We start from the raw sequence: 17523 nt of genomic DNA, 5'->3' as shown, positions 1-17523 counted from the left end.
AAGTTGATTTTCTATCTTTTATTGGTATCAAAAAACAACATATAATTAAAATAAATCATTATTTCATAAAATAATTTTGGTTGCAGCTTTCAGTCTCTTCACCTGAAAAAAAGCAATCATTTGTAAATTCAATGTCAGTAGAACAAAGCAGATGCATATTGTACATCCCAACTAACACTTTTTTAAGATTACAACTAGTGGTTGAAACTTTTGGACAAGCCAGTCAAAATTTGATGTCCCCAAAGTTGTTAAGCCAATGAATAAAAAATGTTATTATTAAACTTTGGGGACTTAATGAGCCCAATGTCCCCTCCTTCCCTGAAAACAAAGGGATAGTTGAATGAAGTGTATTTTAGGAGTTGAGGTACTTGGAGTATTTTGAACCTTAAATTTTTTTTATATAGAGTATGATCATTATGGGATAGCAATAAGATATTCAAGCGAAAAATTTGGAGACAGTTTTTGAGATACACCTAATATCATAACAGAAAATGTCCAATCAACTTCAAAATACGCATTATGATTCCTGTACCAGTTAGGAACAATTTATAAAGTGTAGCTACTCTATAATTATTACCAGAAAGTCCATATGTATATTTTTAACATGATGATTTTTGTTTTGCTTTTCCGACTAATGGTACAACTATCTAATTCCTTGATTTTTTAATTTGATTTCTTAGACGATTAGGTGTATTGTTAAAGCGAAGCATCTCTTTAATCATTTGATATTCCCCATTTGATAAATATAAAGGGGGACCTTCGAACAAGATTTTTTCGACTAATAACTTTCTTTTTGCTCTGTGTTTAATACTTTTTTTGATAGACATTTAATAAAAACATAATATATGCATTTTCACTTTTGACGACATTTTTCCTTTATAAAGTAAATCAAATTTAAATTTAAACAAGGATTGCAACATTTAAAGATAGATAGCTGGTTTTTTCTTTGGATAAATTAAAGCTTAAAACAGTTACAGTTGCAAAATATATATATATATATAGCCATGCCGTCCTAAAATGAGAAGTCTGTCTCATTAGAGCATAAATTGTCAGAGAGAGAGAGAGGGGCAATGGTTCTGTTTATTCTACTAGTCCCCGAGGGGCTATAGCACTTACACATCCAGCAAATTTACAGTTGATGTATTTTTGGCAAAATGTTTTCTTCCTTTTTATTTAAAGTTTATTTATATTATTATTTTATAATAAAGTTTTTTGTTTGAATAACTTTGGGGACTTACGTGAATTTTGATTAGTTGTTTCATTTAGTTGAGTGTTCAAACGCCTCAACCACTTATTTAAATATACAGAAGGAGGAATTTGTGTATCAACATTTGGGATGTAAATCAATTTATCGGCCATTGTCTTATCCTTTAAGATCTCTGATAAATAGTGGATTTACTAACTTTTTAATTGGAAAGGCTTTAAAAACTGAAAATTGAAACAAGTTGTAGATTTGTTGATGATAAACATACTGACCCTAATGGTAGAGTAGCTATGCTATAATATATTTATATATCACCTGTGTGTACTATCTGAACTATGGAAGACATGTAGCCAAAATCTCTATAAAAAAATATCAAAAAGTGAAAGCAAACTTTTTTGGTGCTTTCCCTCCAAGTTTCTAGCGGACACAGAATACCCCTCCTTTGTTGGAAATGAATTTAAATTAAAAGGGAGAGGGTTACCTTAATGTCTAAAGTTGGAGCTATACACTAACCTACACTAAAGTAAAAAATGAACACACGAAAAACCACCCATTAAGCCCTATTTTGAATTTCTTTCAAAATGAGGGAGGGTTTCTGTGCCCGACTCTGCACTTTTAGGAACACTGCTCATGTTTTTTTATACAAGTGTAAGTAACGCAGATACTCTTTAATTAGATAATTCCTAATATCCCATAGTCAAGTTCTAAATTTAAACTTTAAGATGATTTAACCTTGAGTTTTCCAAATTTTAAATTAATAAATGTTGATTATATTCTATATCTTTTAATTTTTATATATTGATTTTAAAATAATGATTAGACACTGTATTATAAGCGATGCGATAAGTTGAATATTGAATGTGCTGTTGTTAATTATATTTTTCAATGTTCTTTTATCTCTCTGACTTTTTGAGCCCTGCTTTTATGAATGTAATCGTCCAGTTTTAAATTTAAACACCAGAAAATAAAAATGGATGTAGAATATAAGTGGATATTATGACAATGAAAAAATTGTCGTCAATTTAGCTCGCTAACGTGGATCTCGTTTAATGGTCAGTTCGTTCAAGTATTGCTTAGATAACATAAAAAATTGGTGTAAGATCCAAGTAATAATACACCTAACCATTAAAATGAAAAAAAAATAACCTACTTATCCTTATTATTAATTATTGGTAGAGGATTAAAGGTCCATTTTCTATTTGTTGGGAAACCATAATCTCGTATGTCATCAAACAGAGTCAGCCCCTCACGTTGTAGAGCTAAAATCAAGAATATTTAGTTTTATTAGTAGCACAATAATAGGAATAAAGTTAGAGTATAGAGGGGTTGAGCGTATGACTATATAGAACTATCGCAAAGACCTGCTAACACAACCACATTGCCCGATAAATTTGACAGCTTGTACCCAAAAATGGCCGAGTTTTATACAGGGTTTTTTTTATTTTTAAAAGCAATGCCTAAAGCAACTTTATTATAATAGGTTAAACAGACGAGAGATAAGGGACAAGACAATGGAAAATAAAAAATGTAAAGCCCCAATGATGATAAACAAGATTATTTAGATAAAAATTATTGGTCTGATAATTTAGACACTGATAGTTAATCAACCAAACCACCAAGATTTAAGTTAATCAACCAAACCACCAAGATTTAAGTTAATCAACCAAACCACCAAGATTTAAGTTAATCAACCAAACCACCAAGATTTAATAAAAGTACCCAAACTTTTAAGCTCCAAAAGAGTCCAATGTCTCCACCCTCCCTTATAAAAATCTAACTATTAATAATGATTGAAATTTAGGATTAGAAAACAAACCATTTTTACTGCTACCACACATTCTGAAAGAAAAATAATTATGATTTTTTCATAACATCGATTTAAATATAACTTGTGTTTTCTTGTGCCTTTTTATAAACTTTATTTAAAAAAGCATCAAAATAAGAAGTGTTGTTTGTTTTGTAATTTTATATTTAATCAAAAACAAGCGGCTGCGCCCCTAGAGGCCACTGGGGGCCATTTTTTATAGAGTATTTTTAAGGCATTGACTAAGGAAATGTTACCCTTCCCCCCCCCCCCCAAGTTATAACCCTTTCCTGGAACTATATAAAAAATTATAATTTAAACAATCTTATCGGTTCAGTGGTTAAAGATGCAAAGACAGACTTACATCCGGTTGCTTTTATATAAATGGCTTATATAGGAAGTAACTCACGGATTTTTCAGAAGTGGATGTGAACCAACATTAACTATTTGATCATATATAAAACTGTGAGGGAGAAAAATATCAGTTCAGGGGGTAGCGAGATCCAATTGACAGACATCCTGTTGCTTTTTTTAACTTACGAATTTTTCAGAAGTGGATGTGTACCAACATTAACTCTTTGATCATGCACACTGTTTACAAATACTAACAATCTAAAAAAAACAGCTAATAATGCCTAATAAAAAATAACGTCATACAATACTAATGATAGGCCAGTATATATTTATTTTGACCAATGGTAAAATGTTTACTGGCCTATCATTGGTCATTTGTATTGTATAGATTTATTTTTTATTACGCAATTTAAGGTGCTTCATCTGAAATCATATCCTATAGGATGGTTTTAGGCTATTCTAATTCTATTGCTCTCGCCTAGATGCCAAGGGTTGAGCAATTATTTCTATAAGGTTTGTGTTTTGTCTTAAAAATATACCGATTGAGCTTTCTATTTTAGGAAATCTTCTTATATCTATCCGAATGTTTTTAGGCTTTTTGAAAAAATCCAAGTCTTATAAGGGTGGTTTTAGGCTATTATAAATATAGTGCCGTCCAATAGATGATAGAGGAGCAGTAAATAGATATTAGGATCGCTGTAACCATTGTACCTATTGAGTTCTACATTTTAGGGAAGCTTCACAAAGCTATCAATTGATTTTCCCCACGATTCTTTTCAAATTAGGAAATTTGGGTTGAAATCGCTAAACCTTTCTTCATTTCTCAGAACTGTTTATATTTTCTTTTTAGAAAGGTGCGGCTGACATAAATGTATATTTTTTTTGGGGGGGGGGGGAACCTCCAATAAATTAGCTAACATCCATTACAGGTCTTGTAGGTAAGTAAAGCTATATTGGCTTCCTATTTCTTAATCTACAGACAAACATCTTTGTAATTTGCATTATAAATGGTTTACCTGAATTTGATTGGTTTTCTGTCCCCTCCTTTGGGAATTAACAAATGATAAGGCCAGCCACAATCATTCTTATCTCTCTATATGAAAAATATATTAGTTTTTATGACGTCACATGGTTGATTTTTTTGACGCTTTGTCCAGTTACAATATTTCATTTTTAGTATAACGGATATACGGACCTATCCCAAATATAAAAAAAGCTTTGCATAAATAAACTAACAAATAAAATGAAAGAAGAATCTCTATCAGGTCTTCTGATTTCCTTGTTAATAGAATAGTTTTACCTAATTATTACATGAATCATCATAACACGTTTTAAGTCTTTAGGACAATTATAACATTCTTTATGCATTAGAGCTATATGTTACGAACAAACGGACGCACGAACCTATCCTAAATATAGAAAAGCTTTGCATAAACAAACTAACAAAGTAAATGAAAGAAGAATCTCTATCAAGTCTTCTGATTTCTTTTTATTATAACACGTTTTAGGTCTTTAGGACCATTATAACATTATGCATTAGAGATATATGTTACGAACAAACGGACGTATGGACCTATCCTAAATATAGATAAGTTTTCTTTTACTAAACTAACAAAGTAAATGAAAGAAGAATCTCTATCAAGTCTTCTGGATTCCTTGTGAGTAGGATAATTTTACCTAATTGCTAGATGAATCATAAGAAAAAAAATTTAATCTTTAGGACAATTATAACATTCTTTAATTAGGCATTAGATCTCTTGCTGTCTATAGTGCCCTATCCAAATAGGGATAGATGTCACTGCTTTTGGCCTACCTATCCTATTGACGGCAGGAAATAAATGTACTATACTTCATCTCTTTTTTATGGGGTTTCTTTCCTCCTACCCTTTCTTTTTCCCTGTACTATGACGTCAACAGAATAGGTAGGCCAAAAGCAGTGACATCTATCCCCATTTTCCTAGGGCACTATACACAGCTACAACGTACAAAGTAAATGAAAGAAGAATCTCTATCAAGTCTTCTGATTTCTTTGTAAATTAAATAATTTTACCTAATTGCTATATGAATCATTATAACACGTTTTCGGTCTTTAGGACAATTATAACATTTTTTTTATGAATTAGATCTCTATGTTACGGGCCCTAAATTAAGGAAAGCTTTTGATCTATTATACAAAGTAGAACGATGTCTGTATTCTGTCTATCTGTATATCTGTTTGTCTGTCTGTTTGAAGCTTAAAATATCAGTAAACACTTAACCGATTTGGCTCTACTCTTCAGGGAATATACCTACTGGTCCTGTGATGGTTTTTTTACTTTTTCTTTTCAAAATTAAAATACAAAGAAATTGGGTTGTCGAAATCAACCACCCCTTCCCCTCAAGTCTCCCCTTTAGGCCTCTAGGGGCGTAGCTGCTATTAACTTACAAAGTAAATGAAAGAAGAATCTCTGTCCAGTCTTCTGATCTCCTGCATCCTGTTTCCATTCAGCTCGTGCACAAATCTGTCCATCTCGTAAAACTCCTCAAGTCTAAAAAAGATTTCATTAACTCTATTCCTGGGGGAAGGTGGGGTGGTATTAAATGCCCTCTGACTCCTAAAGTGTTTCGCCTTTTATTTTAATAGTGTGAATGATAAAGTTACACAATTTCTGATTTTTCTTATATTTTAATTACAGCTGGAGCCATCCAAAATCCAGGTTTATTATTAAAGGTGTATTTAATGCCATCTCCACCCCCCCCCCCCTCAAAAAAAGTATTTTGAACAGGGACCTATTAATATTTTCCTTCATTTAAATCCTGTTTTATTTGATTACCTATAGTTTGCTTTTCGATAAGATGTGTAATTAAAGTCACCTTGACTTTATAACCGCATTTGAGAGTTTAAATACACATGCAGTAGTAATACTATTATTAAAAGAGGAAGGTTTTTTTGTAGCAAAGCTACTCTATAATTCACTTTGTCAGTTTGCATGTTATTTTCTCGGCTGATATTTCAAATAGACTGTAGATATATAGACAGTAAAGGTACCCATTACCAAAAAGAGCATCGAGTATACAAATAACTTTGTCCGTACTTTTATTTTTTAAGATAATATTTAGAAGCACATCAACAAAACATAATATATGTATAATTTAAAGTTCTATTTCGGAAATTCATTAAAGTAAAATATTAGATGGGGCACGAGCTATATGTAAGTCTTCCAACGGGGTGAGACCCAACCCTGTGCCGACTTTTAATTGGATCTTTGAATTTCAGCCTATAGCGTCGGAAATAAAAAAAAAAAACAAAGTTGCTGCAAAAGAGCAGAAAACAATTGACTAACAAAGAAGGTCCCCACCACATAGGCAAAGTGCTTGTCTGGGTCATACATCTATAATTAGACATTTATTTGTGCTACCTGCTGTTTTTAGGCCCCAGAAAGATTCTTACAATAACTTTTTCTTTTAATTGCATCCAGTTGTACAGTCTAAAAATTCAGAAAATCAAAGGCATAAGACTATTGCTATTAAATTGATGTACTTCAAACAAATATAAACAAATTATCCCTTCTGTAGATTAAAATAAGTGGTTGAATCGTTTGAACACTCAACTTTATGTACTAAACCAATCAAAATCCACAAAAGTCCAAAAAGTTGTTAAGCCAACGAATAGGAAAACGCTATTATAAAACTTTGGGGACTAGTGAAATACAAACAGCCCATTGTCCCCTCTAAATAACGCCTAGAAAAAATAACCTCAAACTCCCCCCCCCCAAAAAAAAAACTTTTTCTCATTTAACTTAAATTGTAATTGAAGGGTCGACACCCCCCCTTCCCCTTACTTCCTATGGGTCCTTAGGGGCATCTAGGTGCGTAGCCACTAGTTAAATATAAAGATAATATTTAATTTTTGATTTTTTTACCTTACTTGAAATACAAAATGTTGGTGATTAAGTTTATAAGTGTTTCCAAGTTGATCCCAATATGTTTCAATCTAGGAAAGGTATTAATGTTGTTTTAAGTAGCGCAGCTACTGTATAGCTCTAACATGCCCATACCTGTCGGTCCGTCAAGCAGTGGAAGCTTAAAGTTACTTGACAAGTGTCGGTGCCTAAACACTATTTTTCTTTATGCCTAACTCATCCGTGGGTGGTCACTAACCCTATGGGGCCTATACTGTGTGGCTTTCTATCCAGTCTAACCTACCCTGACCTAAAGTAAAATGATAACTCACTAAAAACTATCCCCCATCCCTTCTAATTCCAAATAAGGAGGGGGTTTATGTGCTCGAATAGGCACTTTCAGGTAACCGCCAAAATGTCGATAAAGCATTACAATTATCACATAAAGAATGTTGCGTTATTTATGGACAAATTTGCCCTTGTGTGGAATAACAAAAACCTGATTTGGTTTCTCACATCTAGAATGAAGATAAATGCCTCTAATCACCAAACCTATACAAAAAATTGTTTATTCAAATTGTTATATGAGGGGAGCTTCCCCTCATCTTTTTCTATAATAGGTAGGTCCCCGGGCCAAGGCACTGTTCAACTTAAATAGTTATTTATCGCATCGTACCATAGACAGCTTTCCGCACATAAAAAAATGAAAAATCATAAGATTAAAACCAGTTTAGTTAGACCCGAGGGTTCAAGGACCGGTATTAATTTTTTATAATTTTTATTTTGATATTCGTGGAAAATTTCTGTAAAGCGATGCTATGTATGATTTTTTTAGAATGGCTAAGAACCGGTTCTAATCCAGCGGATTTGAAGAAATACTGGAAACGGATTTATTATTTATTACCTTTTGGTGGATAAACATCAGATTCTGTGTATCTCTTATCTGACTAATAAAAATATTGTTAGCTAAATTTATATTTTCATTTTAGAGTAATAGTTTTTTGATGAAGCTTTTTATAGTGCCTATAAAAAATTACGTCATACAGGCCCACTATTACCATTGATCAATTAAAATGAATAATGACCTATCATTGGTCATTTGTATTGTATTGATCATTTTTTATAGGCACTATAAAGAGCTTCGGTTTTTAGGCACTACCATAAAGCAAACACAATTGATTTGTTATGTAGTATTGATAGATGATACATACATAATAGTTGGCCCAAATTCTGTTGATTTCAGCATGCACCCTAGTTCATATATCATTTCAATCTGCTACATAGATATTTATAGATAAAGGTTTATAAATTTGTAAGGGATGGTACAACTACATTTGACTGTCAATTACACTGGTACCTAAAGTTTTATAGACCCTTTATCTTATTCGTTGCATTAAAAGTTTGAAATACAATTAGTGAATTTTCATTTGTTTATTTTAAACTTGCAGTCTTAAAATCATTTTTTTATTCAGAAGTAGTATTTTTTATATGTATCAATTTATCGTCTATTGTCTTATCCCTTTTTATCCCCGGTTTTAAATGTAGTTTAGTTGAGTCTGGAGTAAAGTCAATCCAAACTTTTATTGTCCAACTTTAAGCAGAAAAGTGTTTGTTTGTCTGTCTGTCATTCTTTTCTATAATACTAGGGTTTTACGATTTTCAGCCATAACTCTTAAAATTACATAACATGTAAAAAGATTAAAATATGCATACTTCCCACTCAAAATTCATGAATGTGTATTAACCAGATGTGACGAGCAAAATATTGTCGTGTTCATAAGTATCCCGTATCCCTGAACGGCCATGAATTGCTTTTTCTCTCTTTTATTATTTTCTCATTTTATCTCTTGGGTATATATTAGACTATAAAAGTTTTAAAGATTTTTAATCAATATAATAGATTTGAAATCTGCATAAAATTTTAAGGATTTTTTATAAAATTCGTTTTTTATATAATTCTTTATTTAAAGGCGCAAATACGATTTAAGTTAATAAATTTTGACCAATAGGATAGCTGGATTGGAAACTACCTACGCTCTAATTGGTTGAATGATGTACGTCACTTAAGCTTCTCCAATCAGAGCGCAGATAGTTTTCAATCCACCAATCACAGATCTCAAAATTATTTAACTTAATTTGTATTTGCGCCTTTAAATAAAGAATTATATAAAAAACTAATTTTATAAAAAATCCTTAAAATTTTATGCAGATTTCAAATCTATTATATTGATTAAAAATCTTTAAAACTTTTATAGTCTAGTATATATATTTACATACATATGTTTTAATATTTAATGTATTTTTGTTGTAAAATATTCTCTTCTTTTTGCCCTTCTTGTTCTCTCTTACTATTGAACGTAATTGTTCTTGTTTTGTTAACTAATGATTTAAATGTAATGATTCTTCCCTGTAGAAAATTGGAGTTCTTGCAGACACTAAACAAAAATTGTAATAAAAAAGTGTGTATCAGGTTTTTTTTAGATTGTTTGAATGTTATCTATAATAATATGTTATTAAAATGTGTCTTTTGAATAAAAAGCAGAACTTTAAAAATGCAAAAGCTGAAGTTTTATAAAAAATCGCAAAACATTTTTTGAAAATGGATTCTTTTAAAAATGAATGTCTGCACAAAAAAAACCGGCAATCTATAAATAAGTATTATCCGAGGAATCATATTTTCCCCTGCAACCTTACGGACAGACGGACAGATAAAGGAAGTTATAACAAAGGTAAGCTGGGACAAAATCAGTTTTTGTGGATTTTTTATCCAAAAAATAAATTACCCGCAAAATGTCTCATCATTCTTATTCTACAATTATTACTGAAAAAAAAGTATTTTGTTAACCATTTAGCATTTCTTGTCTACCATTATTTTTTTATAAACTATAAATCTCCTTACCCCCTTTACACAATATATATTATATATGTATTTTTTGTTTTAATGGTATTAATGGTCAAATCTCTTAGGAATGATTATTACCAACCTCCCACAAAATAACCTCTAAATATAATGCTAAGAACTAAGATTTATAAAAATTTTATTCTAGTGGTTTAGGAAAGAGTTAACAGTTAATTACATACAAACATCCAACTGTTTGTTTTTATAGAATTTTATGAAAAAAACCACTTACGCTATTTCATTATGCAACTGAAAAAATATAAATTATAAGAACTGATAATTGTATTGATGATTTTAATAATTTTTATTCTAGAATGGTTTTGAAACCGATTAATATCTGGTGGGTTAGAACCGGTTCTCAGTAATACTGAAAAATTATGAATATATTATGATCATTTTTCCACGAATAGTAAAATAAAAAAAATTGTAATATTGATGCCAGTTTTGTTAGCTCGGGACTTTGGGGCTAACAAAACTTATTTTATTCTTATGAAATATTTTTTTTTATTTGTGGAAAGTGTCTCAATACTATCAAAACATTTTTTTAGGACCTTGTCCTTCTAATTTTAGAGAAGATAAAAAATATAGTCCCTATTGGGTACAATAGAGACACAATCCCGGCGTAGATCTTTAAACCCAAACTCAAAAAATGGTTTTTAAGAAAGAAAAAATCTATTTTACTTGAGCATGATAATGTTCCTCTACTTGTTCTCCCCATTCTTGCATGGAACTTCCTCTCATTCTAATCATAATAAAGTTCAGAGCTAGATCTTTAAATCATTTTAGTTGTTAGCCAGATCGGGGTGAGCCGAATTTCAGCCAATCACAGCGCGGAATTTCATTAAATGCTGTGCTCTGCATTGGTGGAAAGTTGGATCACCCTGATCTGGCTCACCCCTTAAATGATTTAAAGATCCAGCTCAGGATTCTTAAAAGATAAGACAATGGACAATAACTTAATGAACACCTCAAATTTTGTGCAACAAAGTCACCCAATGTATTGGTGCAAAGTTATTGGTGAAAAATATTGTATACTGCTATATTGAACCAACCAAGTTTCAATAAATGTCCCAATACTTTTTATCCTACAAATAAGAAAACGAGTTTTTAATTTAGAGGAACTCCAATGTTGATTATTGGCGAAATGTCCGGCCATAGACCACTGTGGACCCCTCTTAAATATCTTCCCATTATCTTTCTCTCTAAAATGTGCATAAAATCAGAGAGAGGGGACAATGAACTGTTTATTACACTAGTCCCCAAAGTTCTATTATAACGTTTTCTTGAAACTTTGGTGACCATTATATTTTAGAATCCAAAGTCCCCTCCATCCCTGGTAAAGTTAGAAACAGTTAAAAAAAAGGTTTGTTCATACTAGCACTTTCGAAATTTACCATAGACTGGGTATTTATTTCTACCATCATTAATCAATTTAATACAATTTAAATCAATTTATCATCCATTTTCTTATACCTTAAGTTCCTTTTATAATTGGCCTGATCCAGAATGATAATATCTAGGACCAGAAGAAAAACCTTTGATTACAAGTCCTTTCCTTGTAAGTTTATTATTTATAGGATATGAGACTTGCCAAGTTTCACTAACTTGAAATAGCAGCAGTTAGTACAATTCTTAATATAACTGTATGTTGTTGGGTCCTCAATTTAGTGGGAGTGTTACACTTTATGCTAAAGCAGTAATTATACTTTATAATTTACCTATCCTGTCTTCCAAACAAATCTCTGAGTTTTTCCTGACTTCCAAGGGATAGGGTACATGAGTCTGAAGTACTTAAATATAATTGAAACTATGAATATTATTGAACAATCAGCAGAAAAAAAATGAAATTTATTTTTATAGTCTGTAAAAAAATTAAGATGTCTTTGGCTTAAGATAGAAAACATCTTATAAGGATTTTAAAAAAGACATATTACTAAAAAACTGTAGTATGCATTAGTTACATGTGCATGCAGACTAACATTCATCATTTATATATAGAGTATTATATTAGATATGTTGTACCTTTCATATCTTTCAATCAATTTTCTTTCAGGATCATTTTCAGGTGTTATTGTATAACCAGCACTTAAATCACATTTAAAATTATAAAGCACAAACAATTTTAGATTTATGCCCTCCTACTAGCTTAGAATAAATCACAGCTTTCTCAAATTAAAGAAGCTTCATCAAAATTTGTAAACAAATTAGTCTAAGTGATTTTCTTTAATTAATTAGTTCCTAATTTTCCAACCATAACTAATGTTTTTGCAGATATAATTCTGCTAACAGCGTTTAAGCCTGTGGGCTTTACTAATTTCAACTTAACCTAACCTACAATAATAATAATCTTCTATTTTATTCAGAGCAATCAATAAAAGGGTTATAATCTACCATTTTCCAAAAGAATTCTAATTTAGTTGGACAGACTCCCATCCTAGTACACTTTAAATTTTAAGTGGTAGGTACTTAATATTTTGATCAAATACTTCTGGACTTATTGGTTCAACTGGAGGTAGACCTTCACTTAGCCTCTCAATATTGTACCTTAAAATATCAACAACTAAATTTAGTTTGAAAATTATGTTATTCATTTTCTGTACAGTAATTGTAGAGAAAATCCTAATGATATACTCAATAAATTCAATAGCACTAATTAATAGACAAATACATGAAAACATTTTAAAAAGTTACCTTAGAATCAAAATATTATGAAAATAGAAGAATCTTTCTCTCTCCCTATCAGTTGGAACAAATTCATCAATGATGTTACCATCTCTGGACTTGTAGTTACCATTGAACTGATGCCAAGAGGAATGCATTTGGTGGATGTCATTGTCTTCTCTTACAATAGGAAAGTATTATACAGTAAAATATAATAAGAATTTTAGATTTGTTATTATTATAATATTTTTTTGACAGTCAATAATTAAACATTCTTTAAAATTGCACCTTAAAAAGTCAAGTGCTGATTCTTTATCTGCAAAAAGATAAGATAGTTATTTATATTTATTATTGTATTATATACAGTTTTTTTGCGGATACAATAATGTACATTTTTATCTTATTGAAAACTGGATATGATACAAAGCTATACATAACCGGTTCCAATCCAGTTTTGAAGCCTTACTGGGAAATACAATTAAAATATTGTATGTGTAAATTAGTTCAATCAAAAACATTAACCAATAAAAATCAATTTTCTCACCTGAAACTTTAGTAGGTACTCCTAGAGATCTCCAGGATCCTTTAGTGCATTTATAAGATTAAAGTTGATGAATCAGAGAAATAAAAAATACTTAAGATTGAGTTTTTATGTTAAAATGTAAGATTCAAACCTGACAACTCATCAGCATAATCTTAAAAATAAAAATTAGTGGTTAATTAATATTTAGGACATTTCCAATTTAATAAGCAGCTTGGCCAAAAGTACTAGTACCCATAAATATTCATATATTTATAATATAAGTTTTGGGAAATATTTGTTAATTGTAGTAGAGAATATTAAAGACAATTATTTAAAACCTGCATATTCCTCATTATTCCTAGGAGCTGCAGCTTGAACATCAAAAAACAGATCTGTCATGTGTATGGGAATTTCATCTTTATCTGGTCTAAAAGAAAAAGTTACAGTATGTAAAAAATGAAAAACTAATTTCCAGTATCGCTTTGAAACTCATTTGATTAGTATCCGGTTGATTAGAACGGGTTAAATACTGAAAAATTATATATATCATTTTATTATATCCAGTTTTCTATGAATATAAAAATGGTTTAAATCATATAATTGTACATATTTATATTGTGGAAAGCTGTTTTAACAATACAATGCAATAAATAACTAATATGTTATATTAAAGTGTTTTTCTTACCTTGATTTTGCTGCAATAAAGATTGCAGATTTCACCAATTCTGACCGGTCCTAAAAATAAATACAGGTGAAAAAGATATAGCTTCAGATTTCACAAAAACAAAATTTTAAAATTTACATCTGATTTTGGAAAACATCCAAAATATGAAAAAATACTGATTTGAATAATGAAAGAAAGAAATTATTGTGCTTACTCTATTTGTCTGAGTTGAGCATAGATACACAAAACCTCTACAAACTCTTTTAAAGTTTTCTGTAGTTGGAGGTAACACTGAGACACCTTTGTTGTATCCTTGTTCTGAGGAATTTGAGTAGCCTGCTGGATTTTTACTATAGTCACTACAAAATATTGATCAAGTATAGTTATATAATCTTTAAGAACTAGTGATATCTCTCAGAAAAAAAAACATTGTTAACCAATGAGTTAGATAGCTCAAAACATTTTGTTGAAGAGGATGGTAGTCAGTTGAAAAAAAAGTCAAAGGTAAAATTAAGTCTTACTGTTGGTTTATTTGGTCAAATCAAAAAATATTTAGATGGATTTTAGATGTAATAATGAATTAGCTGAACTATATAAAGCTATATAAAGTCAGTAATTTATTAACCTAGGGTCTCTTAAGTCCATTAACACTTCTGCAATAGCATCTCTGGCTTCTCTCCAAGTTACATCAAATTGTGTAATTTCCTAAGTTGTATAAATTTAATAATACTGTATCTCATTTTATATGTTATATTAAAAAGATAACCCTTACATTAAAATTAAGAAGACTATCAGCAAATTCTTCTAATTTAAAAACATACTCTGCTAAAATTAAGAACACATTTAAAATTTAACTTTATTTCAAATTTTTAGAACATAACAGGATTTTTATTTACATAATCTGAATCAATTTAAAATCTTACATATTTTTGTATCATTATAAGTCTTATGAAGTTCGTCACCCGTGACAGATAATGACTCTCCAACTTCAATTGTTTCTAAATGTTTAGATATTTAGCAATTTTTAAATATTGATTTTTTGATAGAAACAATTTGCTGTATACATACCTTTTAAACTTGTTCCAAATGTAGCTTCACTGCTAGAATAATATTCATCATCCTCTAAATCAACTGTATAATCTAAAGAGCAAAAAAGACATTGGTAATAGTAAAACAACTAAACAAATAGGATGTGTTTTCTATCTGACTGTATCACTCATGTCCAAGATGGTCTTTTTACTGCTTCTAAATGTTCTGTTAGTTAAGTTTATTTGACTAAAACAATGTTTTCAAATCAATCTAATCCAAAACACATTCATAAATCAAGTCATTTAAGTTGATTTTAAAGGCTAATTTTTATTTCATTTTAGATTTGATTAACATTACTATTCTTAATTGAAAAGAAAATATTGAATTTGTTACCTGTTTTGAAAGGATTATGTTCCTGTAGACCATAGCCACCATAGCCACCTCTATTTTTAACTTAAAATCAATCTTATATGCAAATAATATATTTTTTCAAATTTTGAATTTTAAAAATTTACCTGATTTTCTTCTTTTTTTCCTAAAACAAATAATACAATTATGTTTTATAACTATTAGAGAATCTAAAGTAGTTAAAAGTCAATTGGCTGATGCAAGATAAAAAAAAGGTCTGACTAAATACATTTATATATAATTTACCTAATTTTTTCTGCTCTTACTAATGATGCTGTGATAAGTTCATGATTTGACTAAAATCAAGGATTACTTTTTAATTTTAAATGGTGAATAAATTTATTGTTTAAAGCAATATTACTTACTGATGAATCACTGAGAATAATTTTTGACAAACATTCTTTCATTTTTACAAAGTAAGCCTCTGTATTAGGTATGTCTGTCCCATTTCCCATTTTGTTAAAATCTAATAGAATTTCAACAATATCTGCTCTAGATGCCTCAAACTGAGCAGTGTGGTACAAATAGTTACAGCCCTGAAAATAATTTATATGAATTTTAGTCAAAATTTTAAAAACATTAGAATTTGTTAAAGTGTGTAGTTGAATTTAAATTCCTCCTACCAAATTTTGCCAAATCTTATAGCTGCAGAAGTTTAAATACATTTGCAATCCTAACGGATGAGTAGTAGGACTAAACTAGTCTTCTAATTTTATCTAACTTACCCAACCAAAAAAATTACTATTTTGTGTGATCCTATATTGGTGTATTTTATGTTTAGTATTCTTAGGTAGGTACAGATTTAAGCAATCTTAAAATTATCTGTAAAACACAATTATCCCATGAAGCCAAATTTGCAGGAAAGGTACAAGTAATAAATCAATTAAAGTAAACCAACCTTTGGACATGGCAAGGACTTCATATAATCTGCTAATGTTTTTACAAAGTCTAAAATCATATTTGAAATGATATATATTAGGTTAAATATTGAAATAGAATCTGAATAAAAAAGACATTCCTAATTTATGGTAAAAATATTTTTCTTATTGTGATTTGATAATTTTACCTTCTACATGATGACAATTGGCATCTATAAAAATAAGAATAAAGTTATTTAATTATTCTTGCATAATTCATCAATTTATCCTATATTCTAAAGTTAAAGTTATCCTACTAATTGTATGTCATTTAAGATCTTGCAAAAGGCCAGACTAGTTTTATATTTTTTAGTAATTTTTTGGACCATGAGAAAAATGTCTTCTTCCCTCACTTAACCATATGAATTCCTGTAGAGTAGATCTAGTGATAAATAGAAAATTACTTTTAATTATTCTAATTGCTAATAAGAACAATATCTGTCTAAACATCTGAAGAAAATAAAAAAAAGACAATCACATATAAACAAACTATAATTAATTATTCACCACACTGTAAATATTTATATTACATGGGTAGTGTCACAATATTCTTCACAAATATCTTAAACTTAAACAAAATGAATAAATAAACTGAGAACTTTATTATTATTTAACTATACCAAACAATGCATTAAATGAAGAAAATAATAAATAAAGTAAAGAAATCTGAATATCAAATTTCATTAGCATGGTGTTATTTCAATAAATTGATAGTGAATCATTAAAGGTTAAACATTTTTATTTTCTCAGGAACTAATAAAGATAATGAATATATGAAAAATGGTGGAAAATAACAAGGCTGACAACAGCCAGAAGTTGCTAGGCTCTTCAACATAAACTTAAGAAAGACTGCCAAGCACTTACAGGAAGACCTAGTGAGCTAATGAGAAGATTCTCATTGATCAGGAGAATCATCACGAAATCTTGAATAGAAATAATAATCTCCCAGCATTAAATCAGACTGACTGACAGGTGGACCAATTAATAGATGAATATGGTCATAGAGAGACGTAAAGATAGACAAACAATATTTTAATTAGTAGACTAGCAACTGCTTCTTAAAAAGGATTGGCAAGATATTAGACTACTTCAGCCAATAATTTTAATTTATACTTTAACTAACTTTCTGAAATACTACAAAAGCCAAAATATATCATTTTAAGTAACTTCTAAACATTA

General features: G+C 29.8%; 1 protein-coding gene across 1 annotated transcript; it reads right to left on the bottom strand.

Moving 5' to 3' along the window:
* Window positions 1-3: 3 nt before the first annotated feature.
* Window positions 4-16918, bottom strand: LOC145327844 (phenoloxidase 2-like). The gene is made up of 37 exons (XM_080171386.1): window positions 16749-16918; window positions 16494-16517; window positions 16326-16375; window positions 15793-15963; window positions 15674-15723; window positions 15535-15554; window positions 15413-15472; window positions 15059-15130; window positions 14914-14988; window positions 14763-14815; window positions 14616-14695; window positions 14205-14349; window positions 14012-14061; window positions 13665-13753; window positions 13478-13498; window positions 13348-13386; window positions 13092-13119; window positions 12834-12983; window positions 12609-12686; window positions 12165-12227; window positions 11861-11932; window positions 10824-10884; window positions 10375-10391; window positions 10027-10064; window positions 9653-9678; window positions 8455-8496; window positions 8148-8190; window positions 7743-7795; window positions 7265-7335; window positions 6761-6829; window positions 5788-5890; window positions 4379-4455; window positions 3549-3620; window positions 3021-3043; window positions 2355-2463; window positions 1520-1563; window positions 4-102 (listed from the first exon to the last, which is right to left on the bottom strand). The coding sequence occupies exons 1-37, from the start codon at window positions 16792-16794 to the stop codon at window positions 59-61; spliced, it is 2328 nt and encodes a 775-aa protein (XP_080027512.1). The 5' UTR covers window positions 16795-16918; the 3' UTR covers window positions 4-58.
* Between the last annotated feature and the right edge of the window lie 605 nt (window positions 16919-17523).

The sequence above is a fragment of the Acartia tonsa genome, chromosome 9 (assembly GCF_053477335.1).
Source record: "Acartia tonsa isolate MP-2025a chromosome 9, ASM5347733v1, whole genome shotgun sequence".
NCBI classification, from domain to species: Eukaryota; Metazoa; Arthropoda; class Copepoda; order Calanoida; family Acartiidae; genus Acartia; species Acartia tonsa.
This window is presented reverse-complemented; position numbering and strand designations above follow the sequence as displayed.

Excerpts from the sequence above, each read along its gene's own strand:
- LOC145327844 (XM_080171386.1), bottom strand. The coding sequence starts at position 16,794 with ATGTTTAGACAGATATTGTTCTTATTAGCAATTAGAATAATTAAAA. Across the intron at positions 14,062-14,204 it reads GCTCAACTCAGACAAATAGA|GACCGGTCAGAATTGGTGAA; the intron begins GTAAGCACAATA and ends ATTTATTTTTAG. Across the intron at positions 103-1,519 it reads AGTTCAGATAGTACACACAG|GTGAAGAGACTGAAAGCTGC; the intron begins GTGATATATAAA and ends GCTTTTTTTCAG.